Genomic DNA, 22532 nt, shown 5'->3' on the forward strand with positions numbered 1-22532 from the left:
TAACGAATGACCGCAACGATGTTTTTCAACATTGCAATTCAGTCCTTTATAACTATCCACTACATCGTAGACAATACAGTTATCTAATTTTAGCACTATAACATTAAAAAAAATTGAAAAGCCGAAGGCATAAAAAGAAATTCCAATTTATTATTTAAATAATATATTTTGTGCCAGTAACAATGTTTAAAGACCGACTAAGTATTGAAATTGTAATTGAAATTATTGTTAAAGTCAATCAATTGAAAAAATTAATCACTGCTCAATAAGATCACACACTGATATTCTTGTACAATATATCGTAAATAATATTTTGTTCATTAATATAAAACTAGGATTAATTGACATATACGATGATAATAAAATGTTGTTTTTCTTTTATTATTTATTGCTAACCTATTAATTAGGAGGTGCACAATCTTTTTTTGATTCACATGTCGTAATTTTTCTAAAATCTGACAAAAATTTGACAGTTATAAAAGTTAGTTAACTTCAGGAATAAACTCATCCGGTTGACAGCGCTATAAAATTAAACTTTTTGTTTCACCTGTAATACATTGCTGTCCAAATGGCATTGGCAGGGCGCAAGGGTCTGTTAAGGTAGTGCAGCTCGTGAAATCCATGTAGAGCCTCGGCCGCTATACGCTTGTTTCTTTGGACTTGGAGACTGCAAACTCTTAGATCACCCAGGTGGACGCTCCATGGAATAACAAGGCTCAAGGCCCCCTCAAGGGGACCCCGGCTTGGGACTCGTCAATATTACCCGCTTGGAATGCCGTTTCAAGAGCGCTCGAGAGAGCCGGACCTCGATTTGGTCGGTTTAACTTTAACACTTATATCGCATCGGTATATTTACAAAGGCTTTATAGTTTTTGACAAATTTTCAGTATGATTCCTTATTTATAATTAGAAAGTGTGTTTACAGAGAATTGGATTAAAATCGCTTCGAGACTAGTTTATGTATATAAAAATTCAATAACATGAACTTGAAAACCTTATTTCCCAGGGGAATTTTTAAGAGAAATATTTTATGAGGTAATTAGTGTTTTATGTAATAATTATACTTATAATAATTATATTTTATTAGTTAAAAGAACAGGCTTATGTTAATTAGATTCGCGAAAATATTACTGTTTTCACTTTTAAAGAGCATCGTAGTGAAATAATTGATACTTATCGTTCATACTTCTAGAATTAATGCGGTCTGTAAAAGGTTTATCATCATGTAGCATATAACATCTGGCAAACGCTAACCCTCTCCGCTACCGCTAACGCCTCTCTCCTCACTTTATGGTCTAGAAATACTTGAGTTTTTATAATTATTTAACAATTTACTACTTACTTAACAATTTATTATGTTAATATAGCAATAATACAAACCACACAATAAAAGAATTTTCAGTTAAATTGATAAAAATAAGATTTTTATTTACAATCTAATATTAGTTTTTTGGATTAGTGTCATCTTTAAAATGTTTGCGTCTGTTTTCCATGGTACGTTCTAGGTTCGGTCGTCTAGGTTCGGTCATTCGATTTTGAAATTCTTTACATTCACTATACTTGCACTTAGGTATTATAAGTTCAAAGTAATGGTTGACGCAGTTGTTTGTGCGAACCAAGAGATGACGTTACGGTCGATATAACTTGCGATGACATAATGCAAATATAAACTAAGAATAACTGGTAAAATTGGATAAGCCTTGATTAAAGGCCTTCACCTATATTGTTTTAAATTGATTGTAGTTGTTGTTATTATGTTTGTATGTATGTATCGTAAATAACTTGAAAGTAAACCCGCATATGTCTAGTCGTTTGTACCGACTGTGTAGTTATTTTTCCTGGCGAGTAACCTACGCGCATGCGCAAGACGATAACTGAGTCACGGAATGCCGCCTTGCAGTTGATTCTCTACACTGGTGTCGGCGCCTGGTATTATTGCGATTATTTTATAATTCATCATCAGTGTCGTGGATTAAAAAAGTGTAAGTCGTCTTTTTGTACTTTTTACTGCTAACGAAAGCAATATCTTATCATCTTTAGTAAATAATAAAATAATATAAATATAGCTTATATCCTTTTGTACATGTTTGCTTCTTTATTCATGTTTTTTTTAGAAAATATGTCTATTATTTTCATCAGTTAAATGCATAATGTGTATTATTAAAAGGAACGTTCTTTTCACTACTATTATTGAAATTTTATTACATAAATTGGTAATTTTCTGTTTCATTAAAAATATACGTTTGTTTTAATTTTTTAATGATTTTATGTTATTATTCAGACATGCAAGAACATAGAGATTGATAAATTATACTGTAATGTCGTAATTATTAGCTTAGTAATATTTGAATGGTTCCAATACAAATGTACTTCTACTATTTTATTTTAGTAAGTTATTTTCCTTATTTCAAACGTTCACACGGAGTACTTGAATTAATGTTATTAATTAAAATTAATAAGTCATCTGCTACGGTTAAATTATATTTATTTGATTTTAATGATAATTACAAGTTATTATATAAAATGAATTCTTAATTGCTGTATTCAGCATTTATCACGAAATTTGTCAAAAATTGAAATAAATAGCATTTCCTCAATTTTGTACGTAAATTGTTAAATATTTCGTATCCTTTGTATTACACATGGGTTTGTACAATACGCTTTCAATACACCGCAAAAGCTGTAATAAATTCAGCCGAGATCTGAAAATCCATGTTCTCCACTTTTAAATAAAATAGCGCTTAACAATTATTTCACCATTTACAAAAATAAATTGATGTTTTAAAATAAGAGAGAGAGAGAGATAGTAATAGATAATTCTTAATATTTGGAGTATTGTAACTTTCTTAATAATCTTAATCAGATGAATAATTACGGGATCAATATCAGACGTGATACAAATATTGTCGCGGGTTTACAGAAGTTTATACAAGCTTTACAGTGCGGCTGAGGTCAACGTCGTTGTCCATGTTGACCTAAGAGTTTTCCTTTTAAGGATAAGGCATCGCCTTGTCTTACCTTATTTATTATATTACCTTCGGGAGACTGATATGATCATGAGAATAGTTTTGAAAATAATGTTCTAATGTATTTATATATTATATTTTAAAAAGTTAATAATATTAAATTAGCATTGTCTATGTATACATTGTTTACGTTTACACGTGTTTATGTTTACATATGTTTTTGTTAACAATTATTTTTGTATACTTTGTTTCAATTCGAGAATTTGTTTCGATACTAAAATTGAAACACTTACTTGAAAGAAACTAATCCATTTTTTTTTAAATTCTACTTGTTTTTACCTCATTACAGTTTTTAGCAAAATGTCGCACACAGTGACTATCACCAGGACGACCACGACAACCAGTGGAAACGCATTATTCGTAAACAGTGGTTATTTGGGTACACTGCCTGGATTGCTCAAACTTGCACAATTGGTAAATGTATAATATTGATTTTTATTTCAAATTTGTGGGTCGTTTTTGAAAAAAAAACTAAGACATTTGTTTGGAAAACCATGGAATTAGAATATTAAAGAAATACACATTAAACTTCTCATCGACGTTTTACATTACGCGCTGCCAAGGTTAACTGAGTGTGCTGTATAAACGAAACATTTTCAATAGGTAAAAATAAACGTAAAACGGTCAAGGCGATTGTTTCAAATTTACCAAATTTTGTGTTTTATCCTCAAAAATAAAGTACCTAAGTGGTTTACGTTCAAAATGTTAATAGCTCTATAATGTATAGTGTATTCTTGAAAATAAACAATAATAATTAATTGTAACTCGGTTCTCACTCAGCAATTAAACCCAGAGAAAATTACAGAAATTATAGACGTGCAATACAATGTAGTTTTTAGCAGTTTTCAGTTATAAACTAACTATTTTATTACAGATTAAAAAGTTAGGTTCAACATTTCTTTATACATTTATTGCATATTAAATTTAACTGTTTGTCTTCTAGTTCCAAAATTATTTGTTACAGGTTCGATTACGTATTGTACATTATTAAAACTGTAACAATATTCTTAACATACATGTTATCCAGACAATTAAGACCAGAATAATTACCAACGAATTGTAAATTAATCTTACACACATGTATACGAATATTGAGACGATTTACCCGTATGTATGATGCGATGAATGGATGACTCACTATTTATTTTGACTAAGTGATAACACAGCTAAATATAGATGTACTCATTAGGCGTTTTAAAGTTGTTGAAGTATTTCGCTATAAATCAAATCAAATAGAAAGATTTATTACATACGATGAAGTTGTACATACGAAGTATATGTGCATATGAATGCAGTATTTAACAATAAATCCGATTACTAGTGAGTTAAATTTTCGTGTTAAAGTGAAGCAGAGATACTTTTTACATCTTAATACAGCAAAACGTTTAAAAGTCTTTCGTTTAACCTATAACAGTGAATGACATCATTTTACGTTCCAAGTAATTTGATTCAAGGTTTAGGATATATATATTATTATTCAGTTAGCTTAAAAAGGAAAATAGTAGTTTTGGGAAATATGAATGAGCCACATAAATACATAACTTTAAATTAACATCTAAATCTAAATCTTTTTCATAACTTCTTTAAACATTTAAATCTTAGGGATTTAAAACTTAAGTTAAAAAAATTAACAATTGAAATTCTGACATAATATTTAGAGTTTCGGTTTTATTTGTATACGATGTCAATGCATTTCATAAGTGATGGTAAAACTTAACTGACTAAATTTAATGAAATGGTATTAAAACATTTTTTATTACGAAACATACAATCATCTCTAGGTCATGGCTTATTTTCTAATGCAGTATCTTTACGAGAGTATGACTTCACTCTCTGTGGCTATTTTAAAAATCCATAAATAGAAGTCGTATCCTGCCCCGTGTATTTACCAGTTACAAAAATGGGACGAAATTCTTTAAATAAAGGAATTTTTTTATATAAAAAATTTTCGTATCCATTTCTAAATTGTTTTCATTAACATAAGAAAATTACTTTGGAAAGTATGTTAAATACTACAATAATTTGAATGTAATTAAAAACAAATAAATTTGTAGGAGAAATTTTATACTTTTATAATAAATATAAAGCGACTAGCGCACTGTGGGAAGTGTACCCACAAGGTGGACAGACGACCTTGTTACGGTTCCAGAAAACGCTGGAAGCAGGCCGGACAACTAACCGAATGGTGTTATTACAGAGATTGAAATGATGATGATAATAATTTTAGGAGGGATCTCTCCTCATTAATTAGATAGTAATTTAAAATAAAGCTTTCTATTTATTTACTTATTAATTTTGTTTATTCTGTATCATGTTATTAAACTCCACCATGACACAGTAAACAAAACACCTTAATTTTTTATGACATTTATTCTTATATTTTTAAATAATGTTTTCAGTTGTTGGGAGCGGCATGTGTGGGTGTGGTGGGTTATTATCTGGAAACAGGTTATTACCACTACAATGGCCAGAAACCTGAACTCTTTTACCTCGTAGTGTCTGCGGCGTGCCTAATCGGCACATTTTGTCTGCTAACTTCGTGTCTAGTGTCGCTGTCCACCGCATCTATAATATCTAAGACAGTTTATGTGAGTAGTTTTGAAAAAGTCTTAATAATGGTGTTAAGTTATTTATTTAAAGATTAGCCCATAGCCTATCACTTATCAAAGAACAATTATGTATTTGTAGTGGTCTTTCACAAACATTCTCAAGACAATAATTTTATCAGTGATTTCTTGAAAAGCGTGTTTGTTATTTATAACGAATTGATTATTTTGGTATATAGGTTGATTAGTTATAGGTGTAAAATGAGCTATACATTAACGCATTTTAAGCATTTAAACCTTCAACCAACCATAGCAGGAGTTGTCAACCCACAATGCTTATTTTTTAATGAAAATTAAATTAAAGTTTTAAATTTAGGTTATTTGATTTGGTTTAAATTTATTTTTCAGGAAGTGATATATCACGGTGTTGCATTTATTCTATATTTAGCGGCCGGTCTTACGCTCATGATTGAGGTCAATCATCAGAAGAGCAGTTATCGGAAAGAATTTGAGCCATATTTAGCCGCTGCGGTGAGTTTCTTTGTACTAGTTGTAAGTTTTGTAAATATATAAGCTAAAAAATATATTAATAAGATGAAGTAATAAAAATAATTGTAAATGAAAAGCTAAGAAAGAAAACCAGTACAATTTTGACCTATATTAAGTTAAGGTTGCTTAAAAGTCGCGTAAAAGGGTCTCATTAGCAATAAAACCCTTTTACTAACTAAGAAAACTTAGAGAATAAAAATTATATATATTAATAATAATAATAATTTAATTTTTTTAAATAACTCCACCAGCGTGGATACATTTTTTTTGCATCTGAATACTTCTTCAATGGTTTTCTAATTCCACCTGACGAGTTAACTCTCTCTGAGTCAAAAGTTTCATCCATAAATCTATTAAAAACATATATAGAGCTAATTATGACCTGCACAAGTGTTATTTTCATCAAATAAACATCAAAACGCCTTAACCCATTGCAGATACTGCAAAACTTCTCATTTAGCAACTAGGAGGAGTATCGACTTCGAACGTTATCTTCGCCCTACTTCATGATTTTACTAAATCATATTTTGCCAACACGTCAAAACATTCTCATCTATTAGTAGTTCTTGCGTGCGCGGTATACATAGGTCAAGCATACTCTAGGTTCTACGCTCTGGGCCGTTTGTCTTTGTCCAGAACATTCGTGTCAGGTATAAATAGTCACGTGGCAAACCGAACTTCCGTCTGAAAACCAAGCAGAGACATCTTAACCCTAAAAAAATGTGTAAAAAATCTAGAAATAAATAAATATTTAAAGATTCTGGTACTGAGCTTGCGTGACCCATTTCACAAAGCCCCAAAAGCCATGAAAGTATTCCATTAAAAAATACATTGAAATAAGAATAAATTCTCAAACGCAATGAGAGCATTTTTCGAAGAAAGAAAAAATCACACAAGTGTATAAGACAAAAATTTTACCGGTGTGCTGCCTTCCTAGACAGCCCTTTGTCTTTATCTAGAGACCTCTTGTCTTGGTCTAGACCTAGGACGTAGAAAGGATCTAGATCATTTTTACATTCTTAATTTTCATCATTTATTTCAATAGAAGACAAAGCACAATCATTTCTTTCCCCATCCTTTTAATTTATCCACAAAAAAGCACAGTACTAAGAAGGCGACTTGTCCATAAAATCTAAGTATTCGATTAAATGTTTCATGAGATTGCGATATAGACTCCAGTTCTTGAATAGTCTTTTCCCGAAAATATTCCTGATATACATTAAATTATCTATGACAGAGTATAGTTTCATAACGTTAACATATTTAGGACATTTAAATTTGGAACAAATATATTTTCACCTACAAATCCATAAAATTTTTAATATAATTCATTACTGGCTAGCTTTCCATATACAATCATTTTTCGTTAAACTTTCTGGGTTCTTTGGTCCGGGGGAGAAAATGTATGTGATTTATGTAAATGAATTTTATCTTTTCTAGTTCAAATTATATAATACGATTGTAATAAATCGACTAAAGTAGGTTTCACAATCTTAGCAATATTGTTGCATAAAGAGGTGTGATGATTTCTTTATTAATTGAAATTGTTTTCTTTTTTAGGTAATGGGTCTGGTAATGGCGGGGCTTTATCTTCTTAGTACGTTCCTAGCAAATCGTTCCTACCGTGGTATTTAAGAACAAAGGTAAATTTCTTAATGTTTTTGAACTTATTTAAATATTATTGTAATAATTGTTGCTGTCGCTTCTCCAAGTTAAAATGCTTCAGTTTATAAGAAGTTTGTATCTAGTCGACGAGAAGAAAACAATATTGCATTAATGATATATTGTGAAGCGAAGAAATTATACAAACCCATTGCAGGTTTTTATTAATGTTTTTAGCGATAACTTTATACGGTATATGTGTGTACCTTTTTCATACTTAATTTTTTTACATGTATTTTAAATGTGACTTATACAATTGTATTCACTTTTTTACTGGTTTTAATTTAATGCATTGTACAGTAAGCTTGAGACAAATAAATTTGTACTTTGCCATAAATTAATGGCTAATAAACGTTTAAGAAAACATGACATTTATTTACGGACGAATATTACGGATGTATTTGTATACGCACTATCTTTATTTCTTGTTAAACCGTGCCTTGCGTATTTACAGTTAACGTAGAATAATAAGTAAAGATTTAAGGTAATGTTGTTTATAACCGCCCATCTGAACAATGTTAATACTTCAATTTTATTCTCTTTTTTTTTTGTAATGTATTTGTCACTTGTTATTTATATTTATATTTAAACATAAACTCTACAGAGTTCACTAACAAGTTCATTTAAAGGAACATGTTTCTGTTCGTACGGCTAGCCAATACCTAGTGCATGATCAGACCAAATCATATGAACATTATTATTCACAGATTTTCAACAACTTTTACAAAGGTATGTGTATGTAAATGTAACAAATTGAAATTATTTAGCTCTTGATAATTTATATACCTAAGAGTTTAATATTCTCAAATTAATACTAAGTGCCAAGTGCTAAGGCACAAGGACACATCTTATGCCTTCAATGACTTCCTAGAAATATAATAAAATCGTATTTTTTTTAATAACGATCGGTGGAGTAAAAAGAATTTAATTTCTTAACTATCGTCTTTACAGATATTTACGACTTAAAATATTTATTTATTTTTGTACAATTGATGTAATTATTTGTGAACAATAACGAAAAAATATTGATAAATTTCAACTGTTTTTGTACTTGTTCTGTAATTTTTATACTAAAATAGAGAATTGTAAGAATCTCTTAATGCTAACTTAACCAATATTTAAATATCGATTCAAATATTTTTATGCAGTTCGAAAGAAAGAGGATTATGGTAACTATCATGAAATTGTTTTAATAGATGCCGTTTATTTTAATATAATTGATTAAAAATTGCATTTTATATTTATAAAACAAACGTTATTTTTCTATCAAATAAACAAGTGTTTAAATTGTTATTAAATGTTAACATACAACTATGATATTATATTTTAGATAGTTTATATGATGACTGACCTCCATATTACAACTTTAATAATTTTGGACGCATATTTAAAAAGAAAATAAATAATTTTGCATTAATTGTGTTTTATTGACTAAATTTTACATTTAACATAGACAATTAAAAGAAGCTTGGTACAATGTCATATTAAAATTTTATGAAAACTTTATTTAGTACTAATGTTAGCATTGAGTACATCGCTCTGGCAGCCGACGCCGTCGGTCGCTAGGTCGGAGAGGACTAAGAATGGCGACCACAAGCCGGTGGACACGGCGTGGGTGGGCCCTACATTAGCTGAACTGACCACATAGTCAAGGTCGCGGTAAGCCGAAGATCAAGGCGACCTTGGGGGAGGCCTATCCATTGTAATGGGCGTCTATCGGCAAACATAGATTAATATTCGCGTGATTCAGTACATAGCTAACTAACTAACACTAGCTTAAGTGTTGCAGGTTTAATCTTTTGAATCATACATGTTTTACTATGAGTCCAGATTAACTAATCCTCTAGGTGTAGTCAGCACAGGATTTAGGATAAAAGGATTGATTGACAGCTGTTATAGTTTACAAACCTATATAGATTCGGCAGGGGTGAGATGATTGGTTCAGTACATTTTAGCCTAATATAGATTAACCTAAAAATAGCATAAATCCCCCTTGACGCGTGCGCTGCGTGTGTTATTTTTAGTCTACCATTTCACGCAGAGTTGCTTCTGACATTTAAACAAATCTCTCGCATTGTTCCAACGTTCCTTCTCGGTTCAATTGAAATATTTATAGTGCTAAATCTAGAGCACCGGTTAGACATCTACGTATAAAAAAATACAATTACATAAAAATACTTTTTTTAACTGTTTATTTAAATTTACCCAAACGTTAATATTTAGGTCGATGAACTTTAATTAGGCTCTGGTATACAAAACTAAATATATTAGGCGTGACTAACACTGTCCGTGTAAATTGTGAAATTCATTCAACTTCCTGAACTTCTGGACGGGTCATGCATTCTTAGTTATCCTGTTCAGACTTGTGTTCGATACGTGAAATACAGTGAATAGAATTAACGAAACTATGACTCGTGGACCTACGATTGTTCGTGTTGCTCCTAGTGGTGGTGGCAGTGGGAGAGGCATAAAGTGTTGTTGTTGTAGATGCTGCGAATGTTTTAACTTTGGATACCTGACGTCTCAACATGGTGTTATTAAACTGTCCGAAGCTGTAAGTATCTTTAATACAAGGAATATATTTGAAGAGTTTTAAATTGAGATTTACCATTCCAATATTTTACTTTAAGAAAATTTCAATGAATGAAAATGTATACAATTTTGTTGTAACACATATTAGTTTTTAAAATTTAATGATGTAGAATATGAATACATGCATCATCGCGGATGAGAATATTTATTTGTCGTATGCGAGATGCGAATTTATGTTACTGGTAGTAGTGAGTGATGTCTACTAATAAATAAATGTAGTTTATATTTTATGTCGATAATTAATTTATGTATAAAAATAAATTTCCGTTACCCTTAGGAACGACTTTATGGATTTCATTCATAATATTCTATTTGATTTAGGAAATAATAAATATTAAGAATTATGTAAAGTAAATAATATTCAAAAAAGACAAATCCGTAACTCACAACAGTCCACAGATTATATCTCTCTATGCATACATATAAAAACATATGTGGACATCTCTTATATGTATATAAGAGGTGCTACCTATGTTATGATTCGTCACGATATCTCTAGTGATTCATGTTTGAGAAAGAGAAGAAATTTAGTACAAAAACATGAAATTTAGTAGGAATATTTTTTGCGCCGAGTACAGATTAAATAAGAATGAGAACCGATTCTGTGACCTGTGTTGATGCTGTGACCCCTTGCCTACCACCATTTTAGAGGAATGGGTAAAAACGACTAAAAGTTTATTTTAACACTATTAATATGTTTAAAAAAGTTTGAACAAAAGTAAAGTAAGCGAATATTTACACTTTACACTTTGAAAAACATCTTCGGCAAATTTATAAAAATTGTGATGATTTAGATGTCTAATTAATATTTAAATATATTAATTAATATTTAAATATTATGTATTTGGATAATATATACACTTTTATATTTTTATCATATTGTTGACATATCGTAAAAGTTTTAACCGTCACCGATCCGATCAATCATCATTCATACGTAAATGATGAATCGCCTCAATCTCTTAATTACTTATGTTGCTGCTAGTTCCGTTAAAATTTTTTTTTTCATTGAGTAAATAGTTGGTAATAAAACTATAAATAATGTTTCAATTATGACACAGAGAAATGGATTATATAAAACATTTATTTTGTACAAAATTTGGAACACAATATGTTCATATAAAAAAATAAAATAAAATTCTAAGAATTCAGTTAATAATTATAGCAGGAATAATAGCAGTTGAATCCGGTAAAATTATAAAAATTTACACATTTTAAAGAATATATGTTGTTTTTTATTACAGATGTTAGGTGGTCTGTGCCAGAGTTTGCTGGTTAAATATGGAATGTCCGAAGCTAGCGCCATGGGTTCTGCTTTTCACGGATTTCTCACTACAGCCTCCGCTTGTCTCCTCACGACGGCGCTTCTCATCGCGTGCTACGTCCTCTCTTCGAACTCGCAACAGCTAATACGCCAGTCAATATTTGTACGTAACAATACACACTTCTATATTACGTACAAAATAGATTTATTTGAACTGCTCCTGAAGAAGGAAATATTTTAAACGGTCGATTATATTTATGCATGAATGTGAGCGTTGTCTGCGTCTTAGTTGCTTTGATTCGCTACGGTACTTAGTATACACGTCGCGCTATTTAAAATAGTTGTACCAGATATTTTAACTAGGCCGCATGTTTAGTTTTGTAATGTTGAGGCCGTGAAGTCGATAATTTATTGACCAGTGACTAAAGCGTTCGTAAACTGCAAAAGACACCGATATAGTCGTGGTTCAAGCCTTCTAGGTATTATTGAATTACAAGGTATGTTATAGACGTATCAACCCCAAGCCGAAGTTGTGTCAAAGGGGCTGTTGTACTTATTCTCATCATGGGGCCCTCCGCCTAAGTAACGAGTAATTACCGAAGTAAATTCTAATAGTATTCTAATAGTAAGGGAAGTTCAGAGCAAGCACTCTTATTATAGCCACATTTAAACTATCCAATTAGTAAAAAATTAAAAATTGATATTATTTAAGGTGAGCATCTTTACGTAAATGCTTATAGTATATTTTCATTCGTATTCAAAATAGTTTGACATAGTATTTTTTTAGTTTCAGAAAAATCTGCCACTTTGTATAGGTGTGTTAACAGGGTGAAAATATATCAATTATTAATTTTCACTTAATTTCGGTGATAATAGTGAATTAAAAATGAAATGTTACAACGATGCAGTTACACGTGAAATTAAAATTATTTTTAATTCCATCGTTACTATCAATCTACGTCATACAATGCGATCGTGATTGCCACGAAACCCTGAAGTTGAACATTACACCCGAGCAACCTGTAATCGCACCTTGACATCTTATCGATAGATACTATCGCCGTAGTTGATGTCATAAAGATAATAGAAATTAGCCTGGATTGTCGGCGTTATCGAAAATTGCACTTGAATTCAAGTAAGCTAAAGGAAAATAAGTCTTTATGTAATCATAAGTTATTTTACTTTATACTATAGTTTAGAAAAGAAAATTTCAAAATGACGAACTATTTAAAATCAGGATAACTTGTAATTCACCGTTACGTAATTACATTATTAGAAGCCTCTGTCTTTCTAGATAATTATTTTAATACCGCCACCGTAAATTTAGCTTTATTTCTATTACTGTTTACTGTTACTATGTCGAACGAGGCATATTAGGTAATAGCACAACAGCTGAAGTTAATTAGCTGGTTAAAAGAAATTACACTACAATGTGGGGCAATCATAACAATGCCCGCTCAGACCACAAATACAAATCCAAAGATAGGTTTCCATCGCGCAATAATGTAAATGTTCTGTCACTATAGAAGATATGTTATCTATGAGCAATTTATTATCGTAATGTATAAGTAGGAAATTAAAAAATCAGTGCGCTTTTAGCGAATAAATGAAGCGATGAATAAATAAATTGCAATAACTGATTGTCCACGTCACTCGGCACGTGATATGCGTATATTTTTACAAATAAAAAAATTTAAAAACAAGCTTAAATGGACTACTTGTTATATATTTTTTTCATTGTATTTTAGATATATACTAATCATACCTTAGGTAAATCAACAGGGGTATTGTTATATATGGAGAAGTAAAGAATCTCTTGTTTACCTTTTAAACAATAATGAATAAAAACTAAGGTTTTTGTGTTCCTCTCATAAGATTGTTCTATAAAATACAATGCATGCATTCAATAGAACTCTAATGTATCAATAGAATGTTGGAAATTCCATTATTTTCACATACGTTATTTACACTGAAGGGTTTTACAACTGTCTTGTTTAAAATAATTTTTAGAAAATTAATTTAAAACTAGAAAATGTAACTAATTTTTTTCCTGAACATGGTTCTGTTGTTTTTTTTTACATAAATTGGCAAGAACATAAATAATTCTTTCTTTGATTTTTTAACATTGTCGTTGTGGTTTCAGTAAGCAATAAAGGTCCATCTCATGCTACTATTTATAATCGGTACAAACTCAGTGATACTAATCTCAGAGACGTTCCGCGTGCGGGACGTCCTATTATGTTAAAATGGGGTAACAAACTCCCTGACTAATTTAGAACCTGTTGTCATGACAAGGATTGAAATATTACTATATAATAAATCCTAATTTTTCGGGGTCCGAAAATTAACTTCTAGCATTGTTAAAGGATTTGTAAATATGGTTATATTTCATTAATCAAAGTGGATTTAGTCCGTTTTGCCAACTTATATTAGATTTCTAGGATTCTTAAAAGCTTATTGTAAATTGTCATTAACGAATAAAAAAAAATTAGCGCGAGAATTTTGCGAATAAATGTAAATATATTGTTATTTAACATTTCAGGAATGTGTGTTTAACTCCGTTGCGTGCTTCATGTACTTATCAGCTTCATCATATATGGGTGTAGCTGTTAACATATATTTGTACCCGAGATATTCACTCATCAGTATGTATGCCGCGTATCCTGCTATGACTGCCGTTTACGTAAGTAATATCCGCAATTAATTTTCGTAGTTAAGGTATCCGAAACAGATTAATAGTTTAGAATGTGCAACAATTTAATTTTATGCATCTCTTTTACCTATACCCTTGTTTAGGGTAAATTTATGAAATAAATTGCCTAAAAAATCTATCTGTATCCAATAAATTATATTAAATATGTTGATTAATTAATAATACTCCCTTTTTGATTGCCGAGGTTCTAGCAGATTAAAAGTGCACTTCTGCTATTTTCTTAAGAAAATTTTACTTCAAATAATTCTTGATTTTTTTTTAAATCACTTCGATTTATCTGTTTCTTATCCCGATTAACAATGAAGATACTAACCTTTCTAAAGGAAGGTTTCAATATACAGCTCGCCTTTTTAAAATTTACCTTAATTATATTTAGAAATTATCACATTGATTGCTTTTAACGTTTTACTTTATAATTGTAGATTCAATAATATTCATATAAATAAATAGGTAGCGGAAGGCATAAAATGTTGGCCGCTTCCAACCAGTCCTATCGGAAATCTGTATGAATTTGAAATATCCAGAAAATTGGAAATATCCAGTAGTATACCTGCGGATCTAATGATGATCATGACCATGAAATAGTAACTACAGTATATTTTTTGTTTCAGTATATTGGTGTGATAGTAGGCCTTGTACATGGTGCCGACGCATACATATCGTATAAATACCACAAGGGGATTCGATAAACGAATTCGACATCAAGAAAAAAATGATGAAACGTTAAGATTTTTTACAAAGAATTTTTTGGACTAAATAAAAAAACTGACTAAATGTGTTAAACAATTACTAATACCGTAATTATTGTATATTCCCAATACTCAACAAAAACTTTCATAACAGCATTTTTGTATACAAATAAAATTATATTTTTATACCTAATGATGGTTTCTTTACTTGCTTTTTTTAAAAATTCCATCCGCAAGAGGCATTGGGATTCCCCCAGGTTTATTAAAAATGCTTGCTTTCAATGTATGGCTCCTATAATTCACGCTACGCGAAGCGTGCGGTAGACAGCCAGTTTTGTAATTTTTTGGCATGATGAATAGTCTACGTACATTACTATGTACCTAAACTATTCATCATGCCAAAAAAACAGAGGGAAATCTGTCACGTAAATAATTTTGTTATACTTAACAAAATTATTTAGAAATCGGAACTACATCGGAAGAACATCAGAAGTCTGCTGAACAATAAATTTTTCCTTACTTTTTATATATATGTATATGTCATTATATACATTTTTATATGTTTTTATATACGATATGACATCATTTTTTTAATTTGGTTAATGTCACTTTTCTGTGGGCCTCATAAGACGGCTCAGGGTCACCCAGAGAGATATGGAGAAATCTATGCTCGGGGTTTTGTTGCAGGATCAAATCAAAAATGCCTATAGAAGAACTTAGGTCATCGACGTAGCTCAAATAATAAGTGGCAGAGGGCGAGGGACTTCGCTCGCGCAAACGATAGCTGTTAGGTCTGAAAGGTCTTTGCCATCTTGCCTTTGCCATGCTTCACTAGGTGACCGATGACTAAGTCAGTTAGATAAAGTTATGAGAGGTTGCTGGATGCGAGCAGCGTAATACCGGTCACAGTAGCAATCTTTCATTGAAAAGAAGAAGGAAAACTTTTTCTAGACCTATGATTTACCTACCAATGGTTTTTACTCTAATTGATGGGTTATTGCAACGAAGCCGCAGACGCATGATTACAACTTTACAAGAAAAAAGGTATAGCGAAATTATTGCACGTTTACTAAACTCCGAGGAGTATCAAAATAATTTATGTATTTAATGCTGCTCATTATATTTTTCCAAAGTGACACAAATGATCATAATTAAGCTCTTTAATACTTGTGAAACACCTTCAAAACCTAGTGCCTGGTAAATCGTTTCCGGTGAGAGTCCATTCCGGTTTTCTGATAATAAACTGAAATCAAGCGACGGTCTTTACAACGTTTTACGCTTTGCTGGTGGATGTATAGTGGGTACAATAATAGCTCTATGAATTAATATTTTATAGTTTTTTTTTTTTTAAAACGGCATACATATTGTAAATCAGTGAATGAAGTCGTAGTAACTACCACACTTGTAAATAAAACTTTAAGTCGTTGTCATCTCGGGTCTCTCTCATAGATATACAATATAGCCTGCACTAAGCGTCTGTCTGTCATCCTTGGTGTCCACTCTTATCTTACCGTTCCAACAACACTTTAACGTGCTAATCCGCTGGGTTATGTAGATTATTTACGTTAATCATTCTGCGCATCACGATTATATATAGATATAACGGTGATTATGGTATGACGATGCAAAGTACATATTAAATTTTCGAAATCTAAATCATGTTAAAGTTGTCAAGAAAATTCTAATGTATATTCCGGTCCGCAGATTTCGAAAATGGTATGAACGGAAAATTACTTCTATAGCTATGCGGTCTTGTTGTACCAATATCAATAAAACTTTCATTCTATTAATAATTTTAGACGTATTAAAAGATTTACTTACTTCGGTTCTTTTTCCAGAAGATCTAGAAGTTTTTTTATTATATCATATAAGGTTCTTTGCTCATTTTAAGCCTTACCATCGATATATGTATATTTTGTTTAATGTATGGTAATGTATGTTTATGTAAATAACTTAGATAATATTCGTTGCTGCTTGCGAGTAGTTCTAAGTTATAGTAACAGCGCAGCGAGCGTGCCTGGCACGGCCGTCCCCATTCGGTTACCTACATTCGATTTGGTCGTGTGCATACTTGCTCTACACTATTGAAAGTGGTCGACGGACGTATGTTTATAAATTTAAATACAACTTATATGCTGTTTCCCTTGCATTGAAGACCCAATAATTATTCTATGCCATTAATGTTTTTATGCGCGTTGGTTTTTCATTGTTATTTCTGAAGGTTTTCCTTCAATAGAAACTTCTTAAATGAATTAATAAATTCATAAAAACCATTAAATTCAGTGTAGTAATTTATTACTTTTTGTGTTGCCACTGCGTAAATTTAATTCTCTAACGCACTTCATTTTAATTATATCATTAATCGCAAAATCAACGCAACTCACACTCGATTCGGTCCGCCGTGTTTTTTTACTACAACCTGAATTAAAATATATATATATGGAATAGTCTAAGAGCCCGCGTTTAAGATTTACTTTTTTAATCCGTTATAAATCTACATAATTAATTTTCTTGATAAATTTAGAGTATTGATCGCGCTATTTCACTTGCACCAGCGTACATGTATATTTATCGTGCGCACGTTTGGAGTAGACTTCAATATGTCTGGGAAGATAGGGGAACCATAGAAAGTGACTGGGGATTGTGGAAACATTATTCGTATAGTTTTCTGAATAAAATATATAAAAGTCAGATTTTATACTACGACGAAAGTAGATTTACAAATAATTAGACTGTGAGGGTGTAGGGGTTGTTACCGTCCTAAGTGTCCGCCAATAGACGAGGCGGTTACTAATATGATTGTAAGTTAAAATATATGAAAACTAAGTTTTATACTATTACAAATTTGAAACACAATTTTACTCACCTTTACTACCTGTTACCTGCCAAATGTCTGCCTGTATAATATAACGAAGGTCTGGGCGTCGCGGGCTCTCACTCTACAAGTTCGCTAAGATAATGTCAGATTACTTTAAGACTATGTATATATGTATGTGGGATGCTCAATGGAAAAACACTCCAACTTTCTTCTAAAACTTTAATTAATACTACTGCCTTACAAATCTTTTTAATCACAACAACAACCGTCATCTGTCAAAATGTACCCGACATCATTACATTTTTTTAAAATGTTGCTGTTAAAATAAAACACTCCATGTACTTATGTACTTTACTTCCATATGATTATAGATAGAATATACAATAGTACTGAAACAATTTTGATGATGAAAGTTATGAAGTGAATGTTATTAAATAATACGAAAAGACAAACTTAACAACATAATTTGTATGATGTTTACTCAATTCGTCAATTAATGATCAATAATTCAACAATCGACATTGTTAGAGCATCCAGTTCTTGAGAACAATGTTAAAGAGACACTTTCTTTATGCGATTGTATTACGTCGTCGGCGGAATGAAATCAAACACCATCTTATCGCATCCTTGAATACAACTGCATTCAGTATGCGTCACAGAAATCAATCTCTTTGATTTATCAAAGGATTATATCAAAACAACATATTTGTTGAAGTGTCTGAATGGCATGTCGCATTGAAAAAGTTCTACTTGCACAACAACTGCTACCTAAACACGTATGAAGGTTACCTTTAAGTCTAGCAATTAAGATTTAAAAGAGACCACTTTGGTATTTTCTTGATAATGGTACAATACCTATATCTAATCTGGTGGATAATTATTGTCACATGGATAATTATTACGAACAAATAAAAAATCTACCTACTAATAGGTAGAATAAAGGTATTTATTCTGCTACGTTTTGTAAAACATTGTATATTCATATTTTTATTGTGTCAATTAATATATAGAAAATAGCCAATGTCAAAAATACTAATAGAATGACTTGTCTCACTCAATGTCTGGAAAAATCTAGAAATAGATTAACAAGTCGTGCAACATAATTCAGTTTTGGCATTACGGCGTTAAGTTTGACTCGTAGTTGTCATTTATTTTTATTGTATACGTGTAGTGTAGAAAGGAACATTTCGGCCATTTTTAGATTTTTGTATGACAAAAAAATCTTGTAATGTAATATCAATTTTTGTAACCTATTCCATTAGAAGGAGATTAGAAACAGTGTCGTCCCAATATATATTTTTATTCGAAAATCATTAAAAAACAAAACACAGGATTAACAGGAAATTTGATATAAATCCTGTGAACGGTTTAAGAATTTCATTGTAATTTTAGATAAATGTATAAGATAATATTGAAAATGATAATAAACTACCAATAAATTGTGATAATGGAATTCATTTTAAATAGATAAAGCTTTAATAAATAGCAGTAAATGTGATTACTGACGGTGTTCATTTTTCACTCATCTGGATAAATGATTGTTACTGACTGTTTTTCCGATTTTGCGACTCATAGACCGGATTTTAAATCTATTTTTAGTAGAACCTTAGGTGTAGAGAAATTTAGGTTAAGAGATTCTCTATTTTAAGACTGTTAAAATTACGGAATACCTTATTGACAGAAATACATAGTTACACATAACATACATCCTACATACATCCGCGGGCATAATATCTAACTTGGTCATCATAAATACTTGACAATTCCTCATGAATGTTACAACCAACGTATCTATAAGCAATCTTTTAGTCGGTCTTAGACCATTGTTGCTAATTTAGTATTACAGTTAACCCGTCGACTTTGTACGATTTACCGAAACTCGTCATGTTACTACGTAGTAACCAACCCGAGGCAACCAAAGAGCCACGCCGGTTCTTGCGATTGGTTAACGGTCCCTCTGAGTGGGTTCAATGAGCCCACTACATAAGCGAGCGGGTAAGCGGAGGTGGGTGCATCCTCCTTGCCGTGCCGGAGTCAGATAGCGATGATGGAGGAACATTGCAGGGTTTTAGTCAATACAAGACCGATATAACCCGCCCTTGAACCCGTAAAGGCATTTTCTCCGTGTAAAACAGCTAAAATATCATTTAAGTATTTGTATATCTATAGTTTATGTTTAAGCTTCGCTAGAAATATTTTTGAAATAGTATATCTAAAGAATGTCGAACTGAAATGAGCATTTTTTTATTTTGCTTGTTTTTTCGTTGTGTGAGTTTATGTTGTTATTAACAGTTACGCTATATTTACGATTTAATCCTGCAATGTCACAAAGTATTATCTAAACCAGATATTTAAATTAACGGACATAAAAGGAATTTTTTGTTTTATTTATTTAGATAACAGAATATAATTCGCAGAGCACTTTTACCAGTAAGTGGCAATTTATGTTAAATCAATTAGTGGCAATTGGGAAATTTTAATGTTCTTGACTGGTAATTTGATTAAACTAACCTGCAATGAGTGCAGTTTACAAAAAAATGAAGATTATGTAATATTTTTTATGTATTTTACTTTTAATTAAGTTTTTTGACCATTAGGTTACAGATTTAAGATTCGAAAATATTAGACAAGCGACTATTAGTATAAAATGTACACAAGAAATGTACACATATTTTGATTGCCACTTTTTATATCACCTCTAACTTTATAGAAATAATGTCATTCACCAAATGATTACTTATCTCTAGGCGCGAACACTTTCCGGAATATTAGCAACGTTAGCCTAATACTTGTAACGGATCGAGTAGTTGTTCAGACTAAACAGTTACTTGGATTGGCACTCCTCGCCTTGGTTTTCTCTCGGGGGCCATTTCATGTAGCGTTTGCCCAAGCGATCTAAGAGCTCGATGTCTACCCAATCCCATGTCTTGGTATCGGTCTGATTCCAGTCTGCTATTCCTCGGACTTAGTAATTAGTATACCTACCCAAATGAGCATGAACGCAGTCGCCACGAGCGGTGATTGCGGATTAACAGAAGCGAGCGGCCGATACTACTCCCGTCTTGCCGCGCGCTATAAACAAGAAGTTTAGATTAAGCGTCCACGGTTGTCTACCATCTTCAATCCGTGAAACTGTAACTGCCAAAGCAACAAACATTGACTGCCCAATATAGAAATTAATGACAATTACATTCGTACGTAAATGATTTTGAGCACAACAGATAGCTTTTTATCATTACAAATAATTTGTTTCTGTGAAATATCCAATAGTTTATAATCTATGTTGAGTCCAACCATAGTCCTGATTAGTTTTGTATTTCTGTAATGAATGATATTAAACTACTTATCTGATAAAAAAATTTTAGCAATACAGATACCGATTTACATTTACAGTCGAAGTAATTTCTGTGGGAACTATTTGTTTTGAATAATATCAACGTAATAGTATTGAATCGGTTTTCACAAAGTGAAAAACGATGTCAGTTGTTACTAATAGAGCCACGGGATCGCGCCTTCTCCATCAGCATGTACTTTTAAGTATAATACGCAGATGCAACGGGGTGAAATCAAAAAATGAACATCGTAGAAATTTTTATGCTCCATCCATCCCTACGTTATTTACAATTGCATCTAACTCTTACTAACGTTTAGAAGCCCAGAAGTCTTTTGAAGTTTATTACTCTTCTGCAGTCGATATTAAATAATAAAAGAACATGTTTGACAACGAAACATTGTTATCGTAGAGTTAGATACAATAAATAATTAACTATTATAAAGTCATTAAAATTTAACGAAGTTTGGCAGATTTAACAATTTGCTTTATAACCGAATACAATTGACACAAGCATAGTTTAAAATATTCAAAAATATATATTAAATTGGAAAAAAAGATGTTATAATATTGTCAACACATTCTGTCTTCGTTTTTTATAAATTAAGAGCTACTTAAAAATTTCTCTTATAGCGTCATTATGGAAGATCATATGGATACTTCCGGAACAAAGGCTCGATAGACTTTGGTTAGCTTTTGATAATAAAGCCCCATTTTGAATTTCTATTTACAACCGTTTTAACGAGTAGAAACGTGAACGTACTAACCTCAGTGATGATTCGCCTGGGGGAATTTCTTCAACAGCCACCGTAGTTGCGCGGTACAAGACTTTCCAGCAACTTTTAGTAAGTTTTCCTTCTTCGCAGGAGGTGTTTTTCTTTAGGAGAATTGTCTAAATAAAGAAGGATAGATACAGAAAAGACATTGAGAAGACAAAGAGAGGAAAAAGAATAGGAAAAAGATAATGCGTGGAATTGTGAGATGATCTTCATTACAGTCCGGAACTTGGGTTTTTAATTTATTTCCAAAAATAAAATTAAAAACCTCCATGGAATATGGTTTGAATAAAGTGCCCCGAAAAGTCAGTAGAAATGATCCCTGTTTCTTACAAATTTTTGAAAAATAATAATTCATTTATAAAGTGTTGGTGTTTTAAAAACTTTTAACCTCCCCTCTCGTATAAACCTTGGGAGAAAAATAGCTTCATTATATATTTGAACAAAGGCGTGTCCCAAAGCCAGAGGTCATGCGAGAAAAAATAATTTGTAAAACCAAGAAATACTGACAAGCTGGCGTTTTACTGAACATTGTTTTGTTATTCATATTTATTTACACAGTTGGC

General features: G+C 31.3%; 2 protein-coding genes across 2 annotated transcripts; both read left to right on the forward strand.

Moving 5' to 3' along the window:
• Positions 1 to 1697: 1697 nt before the first annotated feature.
• Positions 1698 to 9114, forward strand: LOC137930448 (protein singles bar). The gene is made up of 5 exons (XM_068773701.1): positions 1698 to 1982; positions 3316 to 3440; positions 5426 to 5614; positions 5981 to 6103; positions 7682 to 9114. Exons 1-5 carry the CDS (start codon positions 1859 to 1861, stop codon positions 7754 to 7756), a joined length of 636 nt encoding a protein of 211 aa, XP_068629802.1. The 5' UTR covers positions 1698 to 1858; the 3' UTR covers positions 7757 to 9114.
• A 960-nt stretch (positions 9115 to 10074) lies between these two features.
• Positions 10075 to 15188, forward strand: sing (MARVEL domain-containing protein sing). Its single transcript, XM_068773850.1, has 4 exons — positions 10075 to 10337; positions 11620 to 11802; positions 14182 to 14322; positions 14964 to 15188. The coding sequence occupies exons 1-4, from the start codon at positions 10191 to 10193 to the stop codon at positions 15039 to 15041; spliced, it is 549 nt and encodes a 182-aa protein (XP_068629951.1). The 5' UTR covers positions 10075 to 10190; the 3' UTR covers positions 15042 to 15188.
• Positions 15189 to 22532: the final 7344 nt, after the last annotated feature.

This window comes from Battus philenor, unplaced genomic scaffold (genome assembly GCF_028537555.1).
Source record: "Battus philenor isolate CCGP_79_NKW_IND1 unplaced genomic scaffold, ilBatPhil1.0.hap1 SCAF_6, whole genome shotgun sequence".
NCBI lineage: Eukaryota > Metazoa > Arthropoda > Insecta > Lepidoptera > Papilionidae > Battus > Battus philenor.